Raw genomic sequence first — 23,697 nt, 5'->3', positions numbered from 1 at the left:
ACCTAGAAGTTCACGCCCGCTGTCGGCACCACGTGGACTGGAGTGTACAACGCAGAGAAGATCACGACATAGAATGCATTCTTATTAATGTTTAAAGAGAAATATTCTGAGTAACTTTATACAGATGCGTTTGCTTTTATCATCTGATTCTGAGTAAGAAAAATGTTGCTTTTTAGCTCTTTTGTGAATTGCACTTAGACCATTTTTTTATTATTTTGACATTTACAACAGAGTGATGATGTTTTTACCACTCAATAATTATAATAAATAAATAAATATTTTTTTTTTTGTAACCACTGTTTAGAATCTTAATTTGCTGATATCTTGAATATCTGACCAAGTGTCTGCAAATAGGTAATTTTGCAAAAACGTTTTATGTTAAATAGGAAAAAAAGCCAAGTTATTTTTTCCCTTGACAAATAACTTTATTTATTTATTTGTTTTCGTTTGTTTGTTTGTTTATTGTCCTTTGATAACCCACAATGCATTGGGCTACAAATGGTTCTACCCGCGCGGCGTCAGTTGCTGTGACAACTGCCCTTGAAAAAAAAAAAAAAAAAAAAAAACTTTCGGAGCTACTCTGTCATTCCACAGTTATTGAACAGTAAGTTGCAGCTAGTATGTGGATTGCTTTATCTAAAACAAGGAGTTAGTAAACCTTGTAGAAGAAAAAAAAGAAGAAGCTATTTTTACTCGTTTTTTGCTTATATCGCGACTTTTTTTCCCGGTTTTCTCCTGCTCTCACTAGATGATCATCATGAAATCTGAAACTTTAAACTGTCTAGCTGAGGACGCAAGCCGTCAAACTATCGTTGTAGGAGGTGGATCAGCAGACATTGAGTGGATTGAGAGCCTAACAACCTCCACAAGTCCAATTTTTGGAAGAGTCAACGTTGTTCAACTTGAGTAGGTCAATTGTATTTTAAAAACAAAAAATCTACAGACTTGTAGCCTATGGTGTCTTTGACATTTAATCCCATACAGTCAGTGTTTAAAGACCATGGTAATTTGAAAGAAAGAGTAAACATGTATTTGCTTTTGATGATAAATTATTAACTTAAGTTATTTATTTTTATAAAATAATTTTGCTTTTTTTTGTCTTTTGGGATCTTCCTTGTAGAGACAAAGCCAGCTTCGCCCTGACAGTGGTCAATGAAAACCAGGACATTGTGGCCCATGCTGTCTTCGTCGATCATCCCATTGGAGACTTGGTGGATCAGGCCCAGTGGGAACAGTTTCTGCACAAACACTTCAGCTCCCCACAATGCACAGTTTGCGTCACTTATTTAATCATCTCTTTAAACATAAATGTTTTAAAAAAGACTAATTATGTTGCGGTTCTGTCTTAAATATGTTTAATTTTTGCAGTCTTTGAATACACTGTTCCTTCACCTTTTTGTGGCACGAGAAGATTTTGCCACCACTACAGTACATACGATAATGAGGTATTGGTTAAAAGTAACATTTAAATATATCAACTGAGAATTTGTTCTTGTATTTTTTTTTTTTTCTAGATTTTAAAACACCTCTTTTTACAGAACTGCCTTCCACGTAGTCCCTGAAGTTGAATACATTTGTCTGGTTAGCCCAAATGTTGCTGAGCTAGGTAATCAAATGCTTCAGTGACCACATGAACTGTTTTGCTTATATGAATGCATTTTTATAAACTCAGCTTTGTGACTTTGGGTTTGCAGAACCAGCACTCCAGGTGATATTCGACCCATTTCAGAGCCGGACTGACTCTGCTCTGCAGTGCCTGGCGTGTTTTTGCTGCAGAGAAAAGATCTATCCACAAGTTCACATGCGTCCATTCAGGTCAGTGTGGAAAAAGGTTTTCTATTCATAAGTGGGTGGTCAGTAACCAGCTTTGCCACTTGGATCAGCAACAAGAAAGGAATGATTTAAAGGGTTATTAGACATGTGAGCAAAATAATCTAACTTTTACCATGGTAGGAAATGTTAACTCCATATTTTATGACATAAAATGTGAAATGATCTTTTTGGCCACTAGGTGGTGTGCAATCTCTAAAAACATCTTTACCTTGAAGATGCGTAAAACCCTGCCTTTTCAAGACACATTACAGTTTTTCTCAGTCGCTTTAATACAATTCTCAGATCAGAATGAAATTCCCAAAACTATTTGTTCAATCTTCACATCATGATGTCACTTGTGCACATCATATAAGCAGTTTCTCACTTCTTTGAACAAGTTGCAATTGCTTTGGTACATCCATGCAAATAATTAAGTATAATTCTCTGCTCTTTGCTACATTATAAATTGTTTATGTCATGTTGATCAAAATATATTATATAATTCACTGTGCAATAGTCTTACTCCTCAAAACACCTAGTCCTTAGTTCATCGTATAAGTCATTAACTGCAAAATGGTTGACCAAGTTGTCATAATGTGACAAACATATTTCTATACATCTCCATTATATATTTTTGTCTAAATCTGTCCTGAATTGGTAAATTGCTCTCAGGTGACGTCTGTATCACCTGCCAACGAATGTGATAGTTTGGGACAATGTGAGTTTTCATCACTCCAACATCATCAGGCAATGGTTTGCAGCCCACAACAGGATGCGGATGGAGTTCATTTCACCCTACTTCCATTCCTTAACCCTATTGAGGACTTTTTTTCAGCATGGAGATAGAAAGTTCATGATCGCCAGCCACATACACATACACAAATGACCCTCCTGGCTGACATGGATGCAGCGTGTTATGACATCACAGCAGACGCCTGCAGAGGCTGGATAAGACACTCTAAAAGATTTTTTCCACGCTGCATTGCAAGAGAGGATATTCGCTGTGATGTGGATGTGAATTTGTGGCCTAACATACAGGAACGACAAGAGGTGTAGGAGGACCACACCAATTCCTGTCTGTACTGTTGTATAGAATATTGTCCTATCTTTTTTCCCCTTTCTGTTACTGTTTGCAGTGGGTTTTTTCTATGTTGGTATGACATGGTCTGTCAACAAATTACAAAATGAACAATAAAAGTGTAAATGTGAATCTTGTCCAGTCTCTTGCAATCAAACAAAAAAGGTGTAACTTACAATAATTGTCATCAAAACTTTCGCCATAGTTTACATCAGAACTTCCCTCTAAAGTACACAGTTATATTGACAACATGACTAAGTAATTTGACTGTCTTGTCTTAGACAATGACACAAGGACTTGACATTCTGATGGCACTGACATGTTCAATGACATAAAAACTTAGTTTGGAGAGATGAACTAAAGATTTTGAGCAAGTTACAGGCTTTTGCAAGAAATCCATAGTGTTTTGCTGTTTGTACAAAATCTTTTGAGAAATGCACACATAAATTTGCAAACTTCAATTCTGATCTGAGAATTGTACCAAAGCGACTGAGAAAAACTGTAACGTCCGGACATCTAGAACCCACAGGATAGCACAATTACCAAAATCCAGAAAAATCATCATCTTATCCTTTAATTTTATTTGATAATCACACTTATCTCATTTTGAAAATTTAGTTTAGATTCTGTCTCTAAAATAAATAAATAAATAAATGACAGTTTGTAAAGTGATCCAAAAATCCAAAGAAGGGTTTTGTATGTGACAGCATCTTTGGAGTATATAAATAAAAACATCCTGCTGATATTACCAGCAAAATAAAAAAGCAACACATTATTTTAATTTGCTGTATCTCTATAAAATGTAACCCAAGTCACAGCCCAAGCCCAAACATTGTTCTTTTTTACATGTATGAATTACTATGTTATGTTTTAGCATTAAGGATTTTTTTCCCCTCAATGGTTTAGGTTTGCTATGTTTCTACTGACAAAACCAAAAGGTTCTTAAAAACTTTGATTTTATTTTTGATGATTAAGAGCAAAGTGCTTTTTTTTTGGCTACACCAAAGCATTTCAAGATCAATACATTGGCTCAAACTCCAGAGATCAACTGTTTGGCACCAGAGTTTGTTTTTAAAGCATGGGTCCCTTACAGATGTAGTATATCTGTCAGTGTTTCTTTTATTCTCAAAAATAAAGTTTTGTTTTAGACCCACATTAAATAAAGGGCAATGACGTTCATTGCTGAATTGCAGGTGTTGTGGGCGGTGGTGTGTTTAAACTAAAATAAACAAAGATTTTCCTGTTTCTCTACATTGCAGGGCTTCAGATCTTAACGAAGTAATGGACATAATTGATGGGGAGACTGCTTCATCATCTGATTCCATTGAGTTAGAGAGCGAGCACTGTCACGCTATTACTGTTGAGGTTCGGTTCACTTTGGTTTCTTTTCATTGAAATGTTGAACACAGAAAACCTGAAGTGCATGCCTCCTAGCAGTGTGTTATCATTTTTTTCTAGTCAATAATTTGCCCAAAAAAATGCTAAAAGCAGCTTTTCAAGGATCCTTTGACAGATTTTTTGGAACTCCTTCAGGGGTCTTTTCCCTTGGGATCTGAGCAACCAGCTCCTCTCCCTTCCCCCCTGTGATGCACGCTGACATGACATTATGGCAGCATATGGCATATACAAGCTGATACTTGGCCAAGACATGCTCTCACTGAACATATTGTGTTCAGACATCTGCGGCATTTGTTTTTTTTTTTGTCTGATTACGTTTAGCACTTAAAGAACAGACAATCCAAGATGATCTCTGTGGGTTTGCTTGTTTGGAGTCCTAAACCATACAAAATACAGGAAATAATCTTAAAATTTCAGCTTTTCATTTTTTGTTTTAATTCATCTTAAGCAAGGCTCTGTAATCAAATTATAGAAAGAAGAGATTGGACAATTGTAAATATCCTTGGGTAAAGGCTTGGTTTGATTATAACAACAGGGTTTTCCTCCACAGGCTGATAAAGCTGTTGTTGGCTTCATCAAAGTCAGTGATGTCATCGACATATATAATCTAGAGATACTTGATCATTTTGATCTGAGGCAGTTCAAGGGTTTTTACAAAATACAAGAGAAGCAGGCTGAGGCGGCAGCTGCTTACCTGAGTGGAGAAGAACAAGAACCAAGTTCCACGTTAGAGGAGGTAATGTTTTCCAGAAACCCGTCAGATACAACTGAGACACAAGCTCATGCTTTTAATTTGATATGCATTTAGAGTTAAAGAAAACAATGGTATTTATATGCAAACTATGGAAATGACGTGTTCTCTTCAGCAGAGAGAGACACAGATGACTGAAGCGCCATCTAAGAAGTACAACGCTTTTTGTATAAGGTTCTTTCTTACCAAGAAGAGGTTCAATCTGAGGTGAGACCTTTTGAAATTTAAGAATCAACAGGAGTTTAGTGGAAGTTCTGTATTTTCCTTTTTAGTGTGAAATGTAAACCCAGTCACAATTGTTTTATTTTTATGTCCTTTTATTGACTAACTACACATTTTGTGTGGCTTTTTAAATTATCCCCCTTTAAGATAAACGTTGCCACAACATTTATCATATTTTTTTTAGTTTTATAGTGTAGAAAGCTGTTAGTAGCCAAAAAAAAAAAAAGTTTTCTAATTCTCATTCACAGATATTTGCTTCTTGAAGTTCTTCTGTTTTCAATTAGAATTTGTTCCCCTCTGTTGTGACTTCTTGAGGTGTTGGCTTGGCAGTCGGGGTGGCAGCCTTCCAGAGCAGCGTCAGTCGTATGTTGTGTTAAAGCTGGCAGAGTGGTTGTTTGTTGGCTCCTGCTGAGCTCCTCTCAGCAGCGCCTCACCTCCCAGCTGCTGCTGAATATGGAGCTGAGGCGCTTCCTGCAGAGTATAAGCACAATATTAATGAGAGCCCTTCTTGAAGTGACAGAGAGTTGAAGGCGACAAGTTGGGCCGAAAGCCGTGGCCACTTTCCCCCCCCACACACTGATTATCAGTTTGGCAGAGACGCATAGTCTCAGTCAAACCTGCTTGTCATTGTCTTCTCTTACAGGTCAGTGGACTGTATCCAATACATGTTCCAGCTTTTCCCTGTGAGTATTATCTCTTATTGTAATGTTAAAAGCCCTGACAGATGGATGATGGGAAATAAGCTCATTTTGACTGCAAGCAAAAATATAGTATATAAATTTGATTTATGGCAGATTTAAATTGGATGTAGTGGAATTTAAAATACATATTTTTCCTTAAATAAAAACAATGTTACAAGAACATTTTTTTCTTAAAGCCAAAAAAATTGGTTTACATTTTTTTGAATCTTTGTATTTTTAGATTTTAGTGTATGGCACATCTGTCATCTCAGTCACAAAGGGTTTTTTGTGTTTTATTGGTCTCTAATTGAATCTTTTAGCATTTTTTTTTCAGTTTCTATGTAACTGATTTTTTTTAAATTATACTTGACATTTTATTTGGTTAAACATGGAAACTGATTTGATGGTTTCAGTTTGCAAATAAAAAGCTTCCGAAATTAATGAATGGAAGAACTGCGGTTTATAAAAATTGATCTAAAGACAGGAGAAATTTAATTTATCAAATATAAATATTATTGCGTTCTCTGTTGAAAAGTCTTTACCTCCTAAGGTCTTCAGAACAAATATTTAATTTCCTTCTTTACCCTTTTCTTTAAGAAAAGTTTCTGCTCCTTAAGTTTTGTTTAATTTAGTTTTTCTTTTTCTATCAGGATCTTGACTACTGCATCTTCACCTTTGACCTATCCTGCGCTGAGTTTGGGTTCTTGCAGAACTTCTTACGGGTCCCAACAGAACCAACCAATCTATCACCCTGTGCACTATACATCTTCCACCGTTCTGGTCTTGGGTTTGTTGACATGTATCGAAAAATAAAACAAAATAAGCAGCATTGATAATCATGTTACTGATAAACTGATTTTCAATTGGCTTTACACTGTGTTGTTGCTTTTGTGTGTGTGTGTGATTTATCCATTTTTTTTTTCCTCATGATGATCTGTTTCAGGAGGGTGGGGGTGAGAAAAGCTGTGGATTCTGACCGGGCTGCTGTTTCTGATCTGGTAAAGGATCTCAACTGTAACAAGTCCCTCCTGCAGGACTTGGATTCCTTCTACAATGACCCAGTCAGTTCACAAACACTAAAACAATCATTTGAAATGACATTTCTGCTTAAACTACTCTGTCCTTAGTTTAAATAAACTGGTGGTATGTTTTTTTTTTTTTGAGAAGATGCTGTCAAGTAGTGTAGTGGTTAGTAGTATCGCCTCACAGCAGGAAGTTCCTAATATAAATCCAAACAAGGTCCTTTCTGTGTGGAATTTTCCCATTCTCCTCATTCGTGCATGGGTTTTCTCTGTGCTATCCGGCTTCTTACAGTCAAAAAACATGTTCAATAGGTTGACTGGTTATTCTAAATTGGTGTGAATGTGAGTGTGAGTGTGTCTGTCTCTGTGTGTCCCTTCAATGGACTGGCGAACTGTGTATCCCCGCCCAACAGGCAGAACAGGAACAGGAATAAGCAGCTACAGAAAATGTATAAATGGATTTTTAAGCATCTCTTACTGAAAACACGGCGTAACTTTTTTTTTCAACTAATCCTTGTTTAAATTAATTACTTTAAACACAAGAAACCCTATGAGCAATTTAATAGCAAAGTGTTTTACCTTCTTTTTTCATCTGAACTAAAACAAAAATGTTTTTCTCAGAACTTTATTATACGGGTTTTTAATGCTTTGGACTATCAAGTGACGCTGGAACAGTTCGTCCACCCGTTGCAATGACTGTCCTGTAATAATGAGAAAAGGCACGTATGCCAGAGAACAGATTGGCAAGAATTTAGTTAAACAAATGTTCCACTCTGACTCACACCCCAGCTGTCACTGCTGCAACTCCGAAACTGATATTTGCTTCTAAAACTAGGACATACCCCTCAACATGTAGATGAAAGCTCCTGGATTCTTGTAGTCCTTCTAATGCACTTGTAGTCCAGTACAGTCATTGTGCATATTTACCTGTTTTTTCAGGTTTCTGTGATGCTGCAGGCCTATGTTGCTCAGATGGACAGTCAGATTGTTGGGATACTTATAGTCAAAGATGAGCAGGTAGAGTCTCCAGTAAAGCACCAGTAAAGTGTTTTCCTTTATCTCCTTAACATTTATTTGAATATAAAAAACATACTTTTAGTAATCAACAATTTTTGTTGGATTAAAATAAAAGCATGGCATGTGCAATGGACATAAAAAAATCTACAAAGACATGTATTCATGTGACAAACATTTGTTGGTGATGCAAAATTGATGTACATCTTTTATTTTCAGGATGTTGACTACCTCCGTGCACACTACAACATAGACAACTACATCCAATTCAGCCAGTATCGCTCTGAGGAGCACGTGCACATTCGCCACTTTGTCCTCAAACCTTTCCTCGGACTCTTGAGCAAGCACTTCTTCAAAGAGGTGCTGCGGCTGGCTCACAAATCCTGCCTGTACTACAGAACGTACCCCCGTCACTGCAGCCACCAGGTGAGTGCAGACTGAGGACCTCTCAGACCATCACTCATTAAAATTAAATTGTAACAATCTTTACAATTACAATAAAATACTGTCACATAGAAAGACCTGGAAGTTCCATTTTTTAAGTATTACTAGATCACTTCTTTGCACAGGAAGTGTATTATATTTTTGATCACTACAAATCCTCTCTGACCTACAGCTAAGAGACCTCACTGGATATGCTTCCTTGCCACCTATAGACTGTTCCTAAATTCTGAATTGAATGTATCCTTGTTTCTAGGCAAACTTTGAGCCTTTGAACACTTACTAATACTTAACCCGGCCTGAATCACTTGGCTGCTTATTGAAGTTTACTGCATAGTAACATCCCGTTTCATTTCACAAGGACCAAAATAAAAAAAGCTGTTGAAGTTGTTTTCTTATTTTTTGTTGCACTAGATTAGTCTGATCAGACAATATTTTATTTCTCCAAGTTGTTATTTTTGCAGCATGCTGCCCTTACTACTATTGCATCTCCACTTTGAAACCAAATTTCCTTCCTCTTCCAGTTTCCTTTAAAAACATTTTTAAAGAGGGATAAAATGTTTGCAATAATGAAACAGAACTTTTTGATTGAAAAGAAACATTGTCAAAAATGTTTTACAGTGTTTTTGCTAATAACCCGGCTCCTAAATTATCCAAACTGCTGATGTTAAGCTCTGGAAGGCTTTGTTTTTTTTCCAGCTCTCTGACACCTTGTCCTCTTTTGCTCTCAGGATTCCTGTGTGGATCCGTTGGATTTTGTCCTGAACTATGCCGTCCCTATTAGCCCGCGGAAGCAGATCATCTACCCACTGGAGGAGCTTGGCAACGATGCCCCATCTATACGACTAACAGAGGAGCAGGTGGGCACAGCAGCAGCTGGCTGATAGGGAACAGTCTGCCAGAGAATGTTGATTAGCTGACAAGAAAAAAACTGCACCTGTTTTTATGACCAGCAGAGGGGGCTGTTTCTAAAAGAAAACCCAAATCAACTAGTAAATAAAGTAGTGCAACAGCAATGCTTCTGTTTTAATAGTATTTAGAGCAATACAACTTCGAGGAAATATTAAAAAAATTACACTTTTATTTTAAAATGTATACAAAGTCTAAACAAGACTAAAAAGGTAAGTCAAACCATGCATGTTTTATCATAAGTCCAAACTGACGACATGTTCCTTTAGTTGTTTCTCTGATAATCTACATTTTAAAGGAAATAATGAGCTTTTGAAACAAATTTTTGGAAAAGGTTTTCCCATATTTAAAAAAAATGCCACATTTTTGCTGTAATTTTCCCAAAACAGAACATAAAAACAAAAAAAAGTGCTTTCTTGCAAATAACAGTCGATTCGATCTTTTTCTTGACAGTTATACATTTCACGCACCTAAAATAAAACTATTTCATTTCAACATAAGATGCCTGATCATTTCAAACCGACAAACGTGATATTTAGGATACATTAAAAAAAGATTAATTAAATGAGTAGTTTTCTGTTTGAAAAAAGAGATAGAAATGTTCTATCATGTTCTATACTAAAAAAAATGACACAAGGTAGATCAGTGGTTATTAGATGTATTATTTAATAGTGTAAACTAAAGTGTATATCTCGTTTCATCAATAATTCAATTCTATTATGATACTATTGATATAGTTTATATGCTGCTGTACAGATAAGAGCTTTGACTCCGCCCCCTCCTCGTCTCACTGCTGATGTCAGTCTCAGGATGATTAATCAAATTTAAAACACCTGTTCCCTCTCTGTCAATATAGGCTTGTGTTACATTGCGCTGCGTTCATTGTGTGTAGGAAAGTTGAGGCACCTTCAGTGTGATAAGAGGTGCTGCACCTGCTTCACTGCTCATGCAGATGAGACATGAGGCTTTGTCCTCCTGATTGCTCCATCTGCCTGATTCCTGCAGTATTCAAACGGGTGCATGTAGGCATTTCTAGCTCAAATGCAATTCCAAATACAAATGAATTTAAAAAAAATTTATCAGACATGCACTTTACTGTTTCCATACGCAATTACTAGGAAGTGCTCCTCTTTGACTTCTTAGATACTCTTAAACTCCATTTTTGTCTTAATTGTGACAAAATTAAATTCAGGTTACAGGTTACAGACACCTTTAAATGTTTAGTTTCCTTAATATGTTTTTATGGTTTGTTTTCAGCAACCTTTGTTGAAGCAATATTTTAACATCACCTTATTCTGACACTTATAAACTATAAACACCTTTATTTGCATTACTTTTGTCAAACACTGAGCCACAACAGCTCCTGCATCAGGTTCAGATGTCGAGCACACAGGCAATCATTGAAATGATTTGAATATCACACAAAGGTTAATTCCACCCTCGGGTTTCCTCTTTTTCCCCCTCTCCGTGCTCTTTTCATCCAACAAAGTGCATTGTGGGGCCAATCAGCCCAATTATAGAAAATGCAGGAGACGTTAGCTGTCTAAGATCACAGGGAGGGGACCAAACATAATTAGAAAATTAGAATGCTGTTTTCGACCAATCCTTTCGGAATGCGCTTGTAATTACTGTAGAAATGTGTTGCTTGAACGATGGGTTGCACACTGACTCCTGTGTTTCTGCATCAATTTAATTATTTGACTTAGTTTCCAAGCCTATGAAGAGCATGTAAAAGTAGACCAAACACTGAATTTCCTTTAAGATTTAACAGAAAGTGGGCCGCAGGTTCATTACCTCTAGAAATACTGTAGAAGCTATTCTATTCTATGTAGTTCTATACTATACTCTATAAAACTATATAGAACTTTATAAACAAATTTCAGTTCAAATTTATGGTCTATCCATTAGATAGGATGCTGACTGCTGTCTTTCTCTCCATTTCTCCCAGGCACCGTTTGCTCTCAGTCTGATCCGCAGAAAGTTTCTAGTGCAGCCAAGACGTAACATCAACACCAGGATTGTAGTGGTGGGGGCATCGGACACAGGTTTATCTTTCCTTGAGACACTTTGCTTGCGGTGAGTAAGTCTCTCAATCAGAAGTTGAATCTCTTTCTATAAAGTTCAGCACCTGGTGTCAATCATTCCTTTTATAAATATGGATCTTTGTGAAAAAAATTCTCACTTCTGTGCTCTTCCGTTTACCCGTGTACTGATAGAGCCTCTAACATAAACATTTTGCCATCTGTAGATCCCGCTTTAGCATTAGCGTCCCACTCTATGTATAATAAAAGATGCGGTCTGCCGTGAATCTTATCTTGAACCCAGAAGTCAGTCAGGCTGCAAGCAGCACAAATTATAAACTTCTTCCCTTCTTCCACATTTTGTGAATTTTTATGCTGCAAAGTTGTTTTGTTTTTGTCCATCTCGGTAGTTGAAGAATCCACAAAGTCTTGTAGTGTACTGGTACATTGATTCTGCTCTTTGTGTGCTGGTCCATGACAAAGAAAATTGTTACAACACAAACTAGCACAACTCTTCCATTTGATCCTAAATGTCCAAAAAAGTATTATTTTCTTTCAGTTGCAGTTGCTTTGATAAAACCTACACATAAAAGCTTTCAATTAAACAAAACATAAAGCGCTGGAAGCCTGAGTCCAAGTAGCTTGAATGCTGAACAAAGGGAATCTTTTTTTATTTTTTTTATTTTGACTCTAATAAATGTGATTTTGCAAAAATGAATGCGTCTTGCACAGGGCTGGGTAACAGATTGACCATGCATACATGTATTCACTCTACGGTTTCGTTCAACCTCTAGAGGTGACACTTGACTCCAGGTTGGACTTCCATTGTGCTTTTCTCTGTCCTAAATTTGAAAGATTCTTTTCCAAGAAAATACTGTGAAGTGCAGGGCTGCAGGTTTAGGGTTTGGTGACGGCTGCCAGGCAACCGTGGCTGTTGTTCCATGCAAGTCACATCTATCAGAACTGGTTAGACTGGCATGGTGTTGGTGCTGCACACAGCTGTGTGAGGCCTGGCATTCAGCTGGGCCAGCGCCTGGCCCCCTTTAATTAGCCACTCCACAGTCCCCCCCCCTCTTCAGGGATCTGCTGCAGCGATCTGTGTTTGCTGTTACTAATGAGTTGACTAATGAGGCAGTTAGTGTCCGCTGAACTAATGGTGAGGCAGAAAGACATTCAGAGGGTGACATACACGTCAGCTGCTGGGGCTCCCTTATCAGGCCTGTCCAAATGTCCAGCCCCCCTTACTTCAACCCACCCCATCTCAATACTGATTTGTTTCTGGAGTCTTATTCTACCCCAGCAGCACTCCCCCCTCCATTCTCTCATTAAGTTCATCTTTGGCTGGGTCGGGGTTAGGAAGATAAAGAACACTGCTGTGGATCGCTCCTCTGCACACTGTGGTCAGGCTGCAGGGTCACCATTGCCGTCTGTCACCGCCTGATAACGGAACAAATCCAATGCTGCTGATTCAGACCCATCCAGACTCCAATAATGAGTCTTAATGCTTCAGTGCTGCAGCTTAAAACCATCCAGAGTTGACTTTGACTGCAGTAACACCCTCATTGTTAGCATTGTTGGTATTTGCATGTTCAAGTGACAAATAAAAAGTGATACAAATGCTGTCATAGGGAAACATTAGAATTTCAACATGTTATCCTATCTAGCGAGAAAAGGAATGAAACATTTTGAATGGGGGTGTGTAAACTAATCTCAAATATTAAACTGACTCGAAAAAGGGACCTGTAGCATTTTCAAAGACTACACAGTGTCAGAGAAGTGTCTGAACATAAAGTCTAAACCTGATTTAATAAATCAAATAAAAGCAATTCAATCCACTGTATGCAGCTACAAATATCAGAACATGAAATCGGACCTTCAGAAAACTGTTGAGCATCATCAACACCAGTGTGCAGTTTCAGTAGATGCTTAATGTTGTATCAAAATTAGTGTTTGTATAGGGCTGCACGATATGACGAATTTGCAAAATTAATCATCAATTTTGCAATGACGATATAAGTTGTGATAAATAAACAAATAGCTAAACAACCAAAACATTATTTCCATTTCATTGCAACAGCATAATTTAAATAAGAGTCAACATAACTTATACTCCAAATGACCCTCGCATACATTGGCGGCGAGCATTTAACATGAAAGGGCTCCATCGTATTAGTCAAATGCATAAAAGGGATTTATTTGATTAGTTAAATACTTTGAGCTGCCATAAGATTGTTTTAGCACAGTTAAGGTAGGTAACCATTTATTGCAATTTTTTCGCCGTCTTTTGCGATATATGTATTGTACGGCTTGATTATATTTTACACTGGTTTAAACATCATCAGTAGATTGCAAGGATACTGGACTAAAAATGACTAAACAGTAACTACTGTAAAGCAACGTTTCAGTCTCTTAAAGCAGCAGCTTTTTCATTAAGAAATGTATTAAATTATAGCTGATTTAGAGTGAAAATGTGTGTTTTTTGACACCAGTAAAAGGAATTTAGTGTCACTTTTCACCACTAAACATGACAATTTTGTAATTAAATTGTGACTCTAAAATAATCAGACAATTATCATTATCTTCTTTTATTTTCCTAATATGCATATATGCAAAAAAATCTTATGAAATCATTTGTAAAGAAACTTTCCAACACAAAGTGGCTAAATGTCCAATGCTAAGTGACATTAAGCAACAGCCTTTAATACATGCAATCTATTTAACAGCATTTTGGTGTCTGGTGTTGTAGCTGTGTGCCGCTGGGCGGTAATTTTGCAGGAAGCTGAGATAAGAACGGAGCAGAAGGTGATCAGGTAGTCTGTCAGATAACACAACACCCCTGCGAGGTATGTGCTGTGCTGCCCGGGAGCTGGAGCTGCTCTTATCAGCAGCGTAATGTACCACAAAACACGACAAAAGGGGTCATTTGCATCACAACAGATGATTGATGTTGTTGACAGTCTAAGCACAAAAAGGGAAGAGGAATGCATTCGATTTTTTTTCTCCTAAATTGCAAATTTATTAAACATTTTAAATATCTGGGAATATTTTAGGTTTCATGACAAAAGTTAGGAAAAAATCGCACAAAAGATACATCTGAGTATGTCTAATATTTGGCATCTATATATAGTTTGAAGCTGATGTATGCACATGTTGAGAAGGATCGGATTTTGACCGAAATTAAGAAATTTTTGCTGATTAGCGTGGTTAACCAGCAATTAACCACATTCTCAAAGCAGAACCTTTGTTGAAAAACCTTATGGTACATTTAATCCCATTCAAGCATAAATCTATTGAATATAAAAACAATGAGCAGCACCCACACAGACCTTAGAGAACGTGTTTTAAGCACTGACGTCTGCTCTTTTGGCATTCAAAAACTAAATTTGTCATCAAATAATGGATCTTCAAAGGTTCCTATTCCCTCTTAAAAGTGCTGATATTTTTTTTAGCTTCAAGTATTTCAAGTAAAAATGTTCAAGTGCCTCTGGGGCAGCTGAATCCTTGTACATAATGTGCTTGAGAGTGTGGCCTACAGAGCATGGCAGGAGGAAAAACTCCCTCTGGGTGCCGTGAGCTGTATTATGCGCAAAAAAATACACATTTTATTCATTGTTTGTCTCTTTTAGTCCTAAACTGAAGTTCAACAACCTGGCCCTAGTTTCAACACATGGTTTCCCTGGTGACTGTGACCACAACGACATGGGATTTTTATCCACAAGGTGACTGTTACAGTGTTGAGAGACATGAACACGGGCAATTCTGTTTTATCTTTTTTAACCTCAGACTATGCGTCAGTCATTATGTCAATGATGCGTTCAGATTTTGAAATCGAGGTTGTGTCCGAATTCCTTTACTACTCACTACTTAGTGCACTGTATTGCCATTTTACGCAGCTTTATGAATCTTTAATGCCAAAATCTAGTGAAATTTCCCAAAGCCTCTACAAAAACAAGTCTTTGTAAAATGTTCATAAGTATTTGATTTTTAAAAATCTGTGACACCGTGTAATGTAATGAGCAAATTGCTGTTAAGATTTAGGGCACAGGATATTTTAGCACTATATAGTTTTTTAATGGTTAGGGGGTACTAGGGGAAATCTCACACAACCTTAGATTAAATAGAAAAATCCGATTCAAATGCAACAAAATGTTTCAAAACTAAAAACAACAGAAATTTTCATTTTAAGGAAGTTTACATTTGCTCTCTTTTCCCTTTTTTGTTTCATGCAGTCATGCATACAACAGCAAAGACTTGGCTTTGATTCATTCCAACATAAATGTGGTGAAGGGGAAGATGGTGAGCATTAACAGGAAATCCAAGTACGTCTTGGTGTCTGGTGTTGGGAAGGTGCCTTACAACTACCTGATTCTTTGCACAGGACTGCAGTACAGTGTAAGAACATGAGACGTTTATTTTCCAGTCTGAATCTTTCAGAGTGGAAATTCAGAAAGCCACGATAAATCCTTTCTAAGTCTGGAAGAAAAAATCTGTATCATTACATTTATATGTTTGAAACGAATCTATAGGTACCCAATGTCACTGTTGAGAACGTTAGCAATCCCAGCAATGACCAGCTGCAACCACAACCGACTGAACAGACCAACCCAGGAGTCGTCCCATCCAACCTCTTCACACTCAACAATGTTCACGACTGCATGGCTGCTCGCCACTGGCTGTGTGCCAACTTCCTTGATCAGAAAGGTAAGTGGAAAACCTCCCCCATTCGCACAAATGCACACCTGCACTATAACACACACTGCACTGGAAATTAATCTGTAGTACTATGTCATTACTTAGCCAGACACTGAAGTGCCCAAGTATAATTAGCAGCAAATTAGCTGCAGAGAAATCTTTCATCTCTGTGAATCAGGTCGGCCTCCTCCATCCATTTTTCATTATCATATCGCTTTCTGAGAGCCAGGCTTTTCAGTACAGAGACATATTCAGGGTCATTAAGTGAAATTAATTTACTCTCTGAAGGAATTGTGCAGTGATCTGGAGAGTGGCTTTTATACATACTAATTAGTTCATCCCAATTATCACAGAAAACCATTAATACATGCAAATGGGAACAGCAGACACTTGCAGATAAAGTGTTCATTTCCATATTTGAACAATAACAGAAACAGAAATGGAATGTGCTTGTAAATTTTACCTTTGGATGAGTTCAAATGCAGTTGTGTAATTTGATCCCATTCATTTTTGTCATGCTGGTTCTCCACAGAGGTTCTCTATAAACAGCTATTAGTCAGTCCAGTTCATCTCAATTCAGTCAAATCCTTTTAGCTTTTTTTTGTTTTTTAAACAAAAACTTCAAAAAAGTTCTTTATCTAGTTTTTCCAACTGAAGCGAGCACTTTAAATGTTGCAATCCCCCCTTATCCAAAAGTCTGGCTTGGATTTTTGCCTCAACTATGTTAAACTGTAGAAATAATGAAAAGAGACTTCTAAAAAAAAGTTGAAACTGAAAAGAGTGTTTAACTTTTAAACCCAAATTAGAAGCTTGATCAACAAGGGAGAAACTTGCAGTTGCAGACATTGTCTTGCACTATAATTTTAAAATTTGAGGAATAAGAATGAGGCCTACAGTCTGGGAGTTTTCTACTATGAAATTTTGAGACCCAAAATCGACTAATGGTAAAACTGAAAAAATAAACAACACTAATTCTACCTGCTAGTACTTATTTTCTAAATTTAGAGTGTAGTAAAGCATTTAATAAGCCTCATTATTCACTTAGATTCACCTGCTGCATGTGAATTATAAGTAAAGCTACTAAATTATTATGATTTTAGATCATTTGCACAAAAACAAAGATAAAAGAGAGGTCACACGAAACAAAATGTTATGTTGTCTCCTTTTCTGTTTAAGTATTAGTTTTACATTTTTGGAGAATTTTCTGGATTTTGTCAACCCTTAGATTGTTTTTTCTGACATGTCTGTGTACAGTGGCGGCTAAGACAGATCAAAATTATTAACTTTGTTGTTGTCAAGCAGGAATTTTGTGTGCTTACCTTTAGTTTAGTCTGAGGTTTATTAGCACCTTGGACAGAGACCAGGAATGAAATCCATGTTTGTTGCACCAAAACTCCTTTATGCTGGTCTTTTGAGAATTTTCATGACTAACTATTCATTTAAAACTTTATTAGGTAGAAAAAGACAATTCCAGAAATTCTTATTTTTAAACCCTTTTTAATTATGGAACAGTGGTTGATTTAACACAAAACTGCCTGCAGATCCACTAGCGTGAAATGACTATTTAGTGAACTCATATTCTGATTTTATTTTATTTTTAATTTTGAAGACAACTGAAAACTAACACGCTTACAATCGCCTTTTTTTGTTTGTTTGTTTCTGTCTATGCATTTGTTATTTCAGACAATGCAATCATATACGGAGACAACATAGATGTCTACATTTCTGTGGAGACGCTGCTAAGTCTTGGTATTCCAGGAGCTCGTATTCATCTAGTCCTCCCTCCTCCTGAGCCTGCCGTCTGTACCTTCCCAAATTCAGTGGTAGAAAACGCTGTAGCAGCAGCCTTGAAGGTTGCAAACGTGCATGTCCACCGCGACTTTGTGCTGGCTCAGATGAACAGTGATGAACACCCTGATCGTCTCACATCAGTGACTTTTACAAAGGACTCTGAACCTCTCCATCTTCAGTGTGGAGTAAGTCAAACATTCAAATGATTTTTGTCGCTTATTTACAAACAAATAGGTTTTAGGTAAAAATGTCATGAGCAAACCAAGGTGGGTTGCTGCCAATGCGTCTGCGGGGCAATAAAAAGCTGTAATCATTTGTTTGTTTGTGTATAAATGTTCATTTTTACTCCTTTTGTTTAGAGCAAAATTATTTTGGTACTCTTCCCATATTCATTGCCTAAGTGTTAGAGGTTCCATCCATCAATTTTCTTAACCCACTGTATCCGTTTTGGGGTCACAGGGCTGCCAAACCTGACCAAGCCAAGCCTAACCTGGCTACTGTTGGGTTGCCAGCCTGCCACACACTCACACCCATACACACTCAGTCACACATAGAGATAATTTAGAATCAGAAATTAACCTCCGAAGCATGTTTTTGGAGTGTGGAAGGAAGCTGGAGTCTCCGGAGAAAACCCACTCATGCACAGGGAGAACGTGTAAACTGTTAGAAGTTCCTTAGATCTTAAATGTGATGGGATAAGTAATGTCTTCATTCTGTACCAATGACTTAGTCCATCAACCTTTAGAGTAAACTGATTTAAAGCTTTAACTATCTCAAACTATTTTTTTTTTCATTATCCATGAGTTATCATGTAGGCAAAGCAGCGACAAAGATGTCTTAAACTAGATGTTTGCATTTTGACAGTGCAGCATCCTCATCACTGAGGTTGCAGTCTTCACTTTCCAATTTACAATTCCTTTGTAAAGTCCTTTTGAATTAGTTTCTTGTTACCACTGGAGAAAGGCAATTATTTAAAAACAAATTTAATGTAATGGTAGAATAAAATGAAACTTAAAAAAATGAATCTGTTTTATCTTTGGTTGACTTCAGATTTTAGGTAAAATGATGTAAATTAAGTTTTTTAACTCTTTACAGGTGTTTCTCAATCTTTCTGGTAAAGAAATTGACTGTGATGTTCTGGAGAGCATCCAAAAATCCCTTCTACTCTCCGATGACAGACTAGTAATAAGAGCAACTTTTCTCACCACCGACTCTTCCATTTATGGAGCTGGACCTCTCACCAGGTTCTCCCACTGGTACCACTCAGATGAATGGTCACATGCAAATTTTAACTCCAAGGAAGTGGGTCAGGATCTGGCAGAGACATTACTGTCCAAGCTGGATGCAATTGTGGAGAATCTGGAAGAAGAATCCCCTGTAGAAGGTCGTCTCATACCAATCTACAAACAAGCCAAAATTCAAGGTCAGACTTCAAACGTCTACTGATGCTCATCTTCAAAAAATATTCTCACTCTTGAAGTGGCATATTCAGAATTCTTCAGCTGTGTCTTTATTTAAACCAATCGCTGTGTCCCTGTAAAGGATTTCTATTCTTTTCATGATTTTATGAAACATTTTTCAATTTCTCACCCACTCACTCATATCCAGTGTTATTATGCCACACGCTCCAACCACAGTAGGACGCAACAATGCTGTGTTGTACTGCTGAGCATTCACGAGCGACCAAGGCCACTCCACAGGTTACATGAACACAACAGCCACTCTGCTTCGGCCTTCTCACAGAAATGAAGCTCACGTGAACTTTTCAGGAGCGTTTGAATGTTCTGATGGTGCTTTTTATTTTTTGTCTGTTAACCAAGTTCATAGCCTCAGCATGCCTGTGTGGGTGGATTCTGACAATGACATGCATGCTATTCAGGCTTCTTTCACAGACCCACTCAGTGTAGGATGCCAGTACTTGTTTTAGCGGGGTTGCTGAACCATATTTTCTTACACAACAAAATAAACCTCTTTTGTTTTTTAAAACTCTTTTTGCTTTATTGAAAAAAAAGAAAAGAGAAATAAAAACGTATGAGATTTTAGGGGAAATGAATCTAGCTTAATAACCTTTTTAGTATACTATTCTTATATTATGTATTTATAATATATACTTGATGAAAGTATGATCTAAAAATATGAAATCTTTTTCTATGTCACTGCTATCCCTCATCAGCCGGCAAACTTCCTGGAGGATTCAACTTCCTCCATGTGACCAAACCCTCTCCTACAACCGCGAGACGTCCTTTTACACCTGTACGTTCCAACTGTTTTTAGTGTTGATTATTTTTTTGCTTACAGTCCCAATGTAACCATATTTTTATCTATTGTAAAAGATTTCCTATTGGTCTTTTAATTATGATTATGCAATTCTTTGCCAAAATTAAAAAACGTATGTATTTTTTTAAGACCTATTTTCTGCAGCGCAGCAGGAGTTTGTTAAAAAAAATCAAGTCTGGGTTGTCGGCAGGACTGTTGGTGAGGAGGAAACCCTCCACTGACATCCCATAATCCTTTTGTTTACTATCTGTCCTGCTTGCTTCCAGCCCCTCACACCCCCAACCTAACATTACCAAAAAGGATGAGCAAAATTGGAACTGTCCACCCGTACAGTTTTGTTCCAGATTTCAGTTCAGACGAGGAAAACAAAGACGTACATAGATCTATTTGTCTGCACGTGGATGCATCAGAATGGAGCGGAGCAGGAAGTTTGTGGCTCTCCTATTTCAGTTGCTGCGTCACAAATAATTGCTTGAACAAACGGCAGGTTTTTATCTGTCCCTGATCCATTGTGAAATGAAAAATAGAACTACTCAGAAACAGTTTTAATCTGAAACTTCTTTAAATCTGTCCTCCACCATGAGCAAAATGCTACAAGAACATGTTAAAAACACCAAAAACACAATTTTCACTGGAGTGGGTCTTTTAATTTTACTCTACTCCTATTCTACATTCCAACATTCTACATTGTGGCATTTGAAAAATGTTTGGTTTGACTTCTTAGCACTTTGGAAAAGAAGGACAGTTTAATGAAGAGGGTAGACATAGGAAATGTCTAAAGAATGTATACATATAGACTCTTTTATTGTTTTTATGCTAGCTTCTGGACAAAATCTTGAAGATAATTACATTTATTCACAAAAACGACTTTTGTTCCGTTTTTGTTATTGGCTATGATGCTATTTTAAGTACATGTTTTGTTCTTTTTCAATGATCCCTTACAGACCACTCAGATTGTGACAGGAGGCGTGAAGACAGGCAACTACTTCTGCATAGAGCTTGATTGCAATGGTTTGGTGGAGACGATCATTTGTTTGTCCCTGGAGCCCCTCCCCATCTCTAATTATCTCACTTTGTATGGGAAGCATGAGAAGCTCCTTGGCCAAATGTTGAGGCGCTACAGACAAGGCTTGCTCCAGGACCTGTACAGGTGTGATACAGATTGCAGATGTTAAGCTTTTATGATGTATATTTTTCACAATTTTTTTTAAAAAGCACCTAATGTGACTAACTGTATTGAGAAATGTCAGATTTGTTTTTCTGAAGTGATATTCTGATTCATCCACATTCGGGTCTGATGAACTGCAAGTCCTGGATGAAACTTCTGTGATTTACCGATTTGATACCTCACAGGAGCAGCAGATGGCGTGCATGGTTTCTTAGGATGAATAGCTGTCAAAAAGCTAAAGCAAAAAAACAAAACAAAAACCGCTTATAGTAACATAATCAGACTAAAATTCACTGTACATTAACTCTCACCAGCACTTTTCTTTTCCAATCCATCAAAGCTAAGTCATCAAAAATGATACCAGCCCTTCAAAGTCAAAGAAAAACTTTGTGGATCCTAAATTTGATAAGAAAATATTTTACCACATTTAATTAGCCTCAGTAATTGAAAAAACTGAGTGTGACCTAAAGGAATATTTTGCCCTTTGTTCAGTTTCAGTTTGTTGTAAAAAAAAAAAAAAAAAGTTACACGTTTTTTGTTGTTTTTTATTGTTAAGTACTAGATTTATTTGACCAAAGTCATGTGATTATAAAAGTTCTTCATGGTGTCTGTTCTTGCTGTTATGTTCCAAGAGTTGGTAAAACCCAGTCAGGCCTGAAAAAGAAGTGTCTCCTGTTGTTTCAGAAGTAAAACATAACAGACTAAGGCCTTACTGCTGTGAAATAGTAGTTATGACGTTAGCAGGAGGGAGGGGTTTGACTCGTCACTGTCATTTGTCCTTTCTGTGTGTTGCCGGTGTGACTTTGCATTGTGTGTATGTTTGTCAAACAGCGGGTGACCTGCTTCCGATTTTTTAACACAAATGACCCACAGACATGGCTGCCTATTGTCCTCTGCCTCCTAATCTCTTTATGCAGCTCCCCAATCTGTCTTCATGGCCAGTGCAGGACAAGACAAAGCCGCAGCCTCCAAGCTGCGGACGCCGATCTCTCATCACATTGCTCACTCAGCTGACTCATAAAGTCATTGTGAAAGCTGATGGAGCATCAGGAGCTGTTATAATAATTGATTGACTGTGTGGCGGCTTGGGGTCATTCCGCCAAAGCAATTAGTGCAGCTTTAATCTTTTGAAAGTTCACTTTTTTTAACAAAATTTTATACTTCTCCTGCATGTGTTTAGCTGTGAAAACAAAACTACGGTAAAAGAGAAAAAGAGAAACAAGGTAACCAATAAGAGCAGCCTATCGTTGATGAATTGCACAAATGACAAAAACACTTCAGTCCTGTTGATTTGTTTTATACCTTTATGTGGAAAGAGATAAATATACGTTCCTGTTTCAAGAAATAATGAGGTTTTAGACAGTTTTATTAAACTTATTTGCATTTGTGTCATCGCCTATTACCATAAACTGGCACCAAATGTAAGATGATAGCTGAAAACAGGCTCTTAATGACAGTGTTTTTATTTGATATTCCCTGCTGTTTATGACAAAAACATTTTGGGGGCATTTAGTGATAGTTTGATCTTTTAAACTCTGACTTTTGTAGGATGTAAAAGAAAAATCTATATATTTTCTTTGTGCAGTTTCTTCAGACAGAGATGGTGTATGCCCATTTTCCATGACAGATACTCTGATTTAGAAAAAGAGCTTTGGGAGAAAGTCAGACTGAAGGTTTGTTTGTTTTTATATTTTATCTAAAAAAAAATAAGAGCGCAGTTCAAAGGTTTTGACTTTTTCACTATGCTTTCCTGTTTTTGTCTTTTTTTATTAATCTGCCATTTTTTCTTACTTTCAATTTTTCTTTGATTCATCTAGAATTGCAATTAACATTTCCTTTTTTCATCAGTTATGGTTCAAGTTTTAACTTGATTAAACTTTATTTCTGTTACCCACTGATTTCTACATTGGAGAAAGTTCACAGATCTACCAGTAATCCATTTTTTCTTCTTAACTTGTGTGGGTGTTTGCAGGACACCGGGAGTCAGAGAGTGACTGAGGAAGACTCAGACAGCAGCCCCCCTGGCAGTTTTCTTGATGCTGAGGGCCGAGCCACTGTGAGGAACGTCACTCAGAGATTTCTGGCCAACAACAAAGACCTGCTCCCGATGTTCTCTGAGCCGGAACAGCCTTGAAAGTTCTGTGCTGGATGGAGTAGAATAAGTTTGGTCTTGTGGTAAAAATATTGTTTCAGTCAACAAAATAGAAAAATTCTCTTTGTAAAATGTTTGTCTAATCTCAAGCACACATAACTTTCATTCTGTTCATCACAAACCAGTTCTTTTGAAGCTATTTGAAGTAAAACTCTGTTTTGCTGTGTGCTTGTTAAAAACATTCGAAAAATAAATAAAAGACTCTTCATTCATGTCAAGATTCAGTGTGATCTGTGATGCAGATCAATAAATTCTACTGTCAGATTATA

At 37.2% G+C, this 23,697-nt stretch overlaps 1 protein-coding gene across 5 annotated transcripts; it reads left to right on the top strand.

The window, feature by feature from the left end:
* Positions 1-71: 71 nt before the first annotated feature.
* Positions 72-23,697, top strand: cfap61 (cilia and flagella associated protein 61). Of its 5 annotated transcripts, none has more exons than XM_023952812.1 (25): positions 516-604; positions 749-906; positions 1,121-1,271; positions 1,369-1,445; positions 1,539-1,606; positions 1,695-1,815; positions 4,150-4,255; positions 4,839-5,024; positions 5,158-5,246; positions 5,905-5,944; positions 6,592-6,740; positions 6,885-7,002; positions 7,903-7,980; positions 8,197-8,403; positions 9,150-9,278; positions 11,276-11,403; positions 14,975-15,067; positions 15,578-15,740; positions 15,875-16,049; positions 17,724-18,016; positions 18,927-19,254; positions 20,005-20,084; positions 21,053-21,258; positions 22,862-22,949; positions 23,249-23,697. In XM_023952812.1, the coding sequence occupies exons 2-25, from the start codon at positions 749-751 to the stop codon at positions 23,408-23,410; spliced, it is 3,393 nt and encodes a 1,130-aa protein (XP_023808580.1). In that variant the 5' UTR covers positions 516-604; the 3' UTR covers positions 23,411-23,697. The 5 variants fall into 5 exon arrangements, with proteins under 5 accessions (XP_023808582.1, XP_023808583.1, XP_023808580.1 ...); XM_023952813.1 differs by having other exon boundaries at positions 5,155-5,246; positions 6,592-6,728; XM_023952811.1 differs by having other exon boundaries at positions 5,155-5,246.

Source organism: Oryzias latipes, chromosome 24, assembly GCF_002234675.1.
Source record: "Oryzias latipes chromosome 24, ASM223467v1".
In the NCBI taxonomy this organism is placed as follows: domain Eukaryota; kingdom Metazoa; phylum Chordata; class Actinopteri; order Beloniformes; family Adrianichthyidae; genus Oryzias; species Oryzias latipes.
The sequence above is the reverse complement of the archived record's forward strand: the minus strand, read 5'-3'. Positions and strand labels throughout refer to the sequence as shown.

Excerpts from the sequence above, each read along its gene's own strand:
- cfap61 (XM_023952811.1), top strand. The coding sequence starts at position 749 with ATGATCATCATGAAATCTGAAACTTTAAACTGTCTAGCTGAGGACGCA. Across the intron at positions 7,003-7,902 it reads ATTCCTTCTACAATGACCCA|GTTTCTGTGATGCTGCAGGC; the intron begins GTCAGTTCACAA and ends CTGTTTTTTCAG. Across the intron at positions 15,068-15,577 it reads ATGGGATTTTTATCCACAAG|TCATGCATACAACAGCAAAG; the intron begins GTGACTGTTACA and ends TGTTTCATGCAG.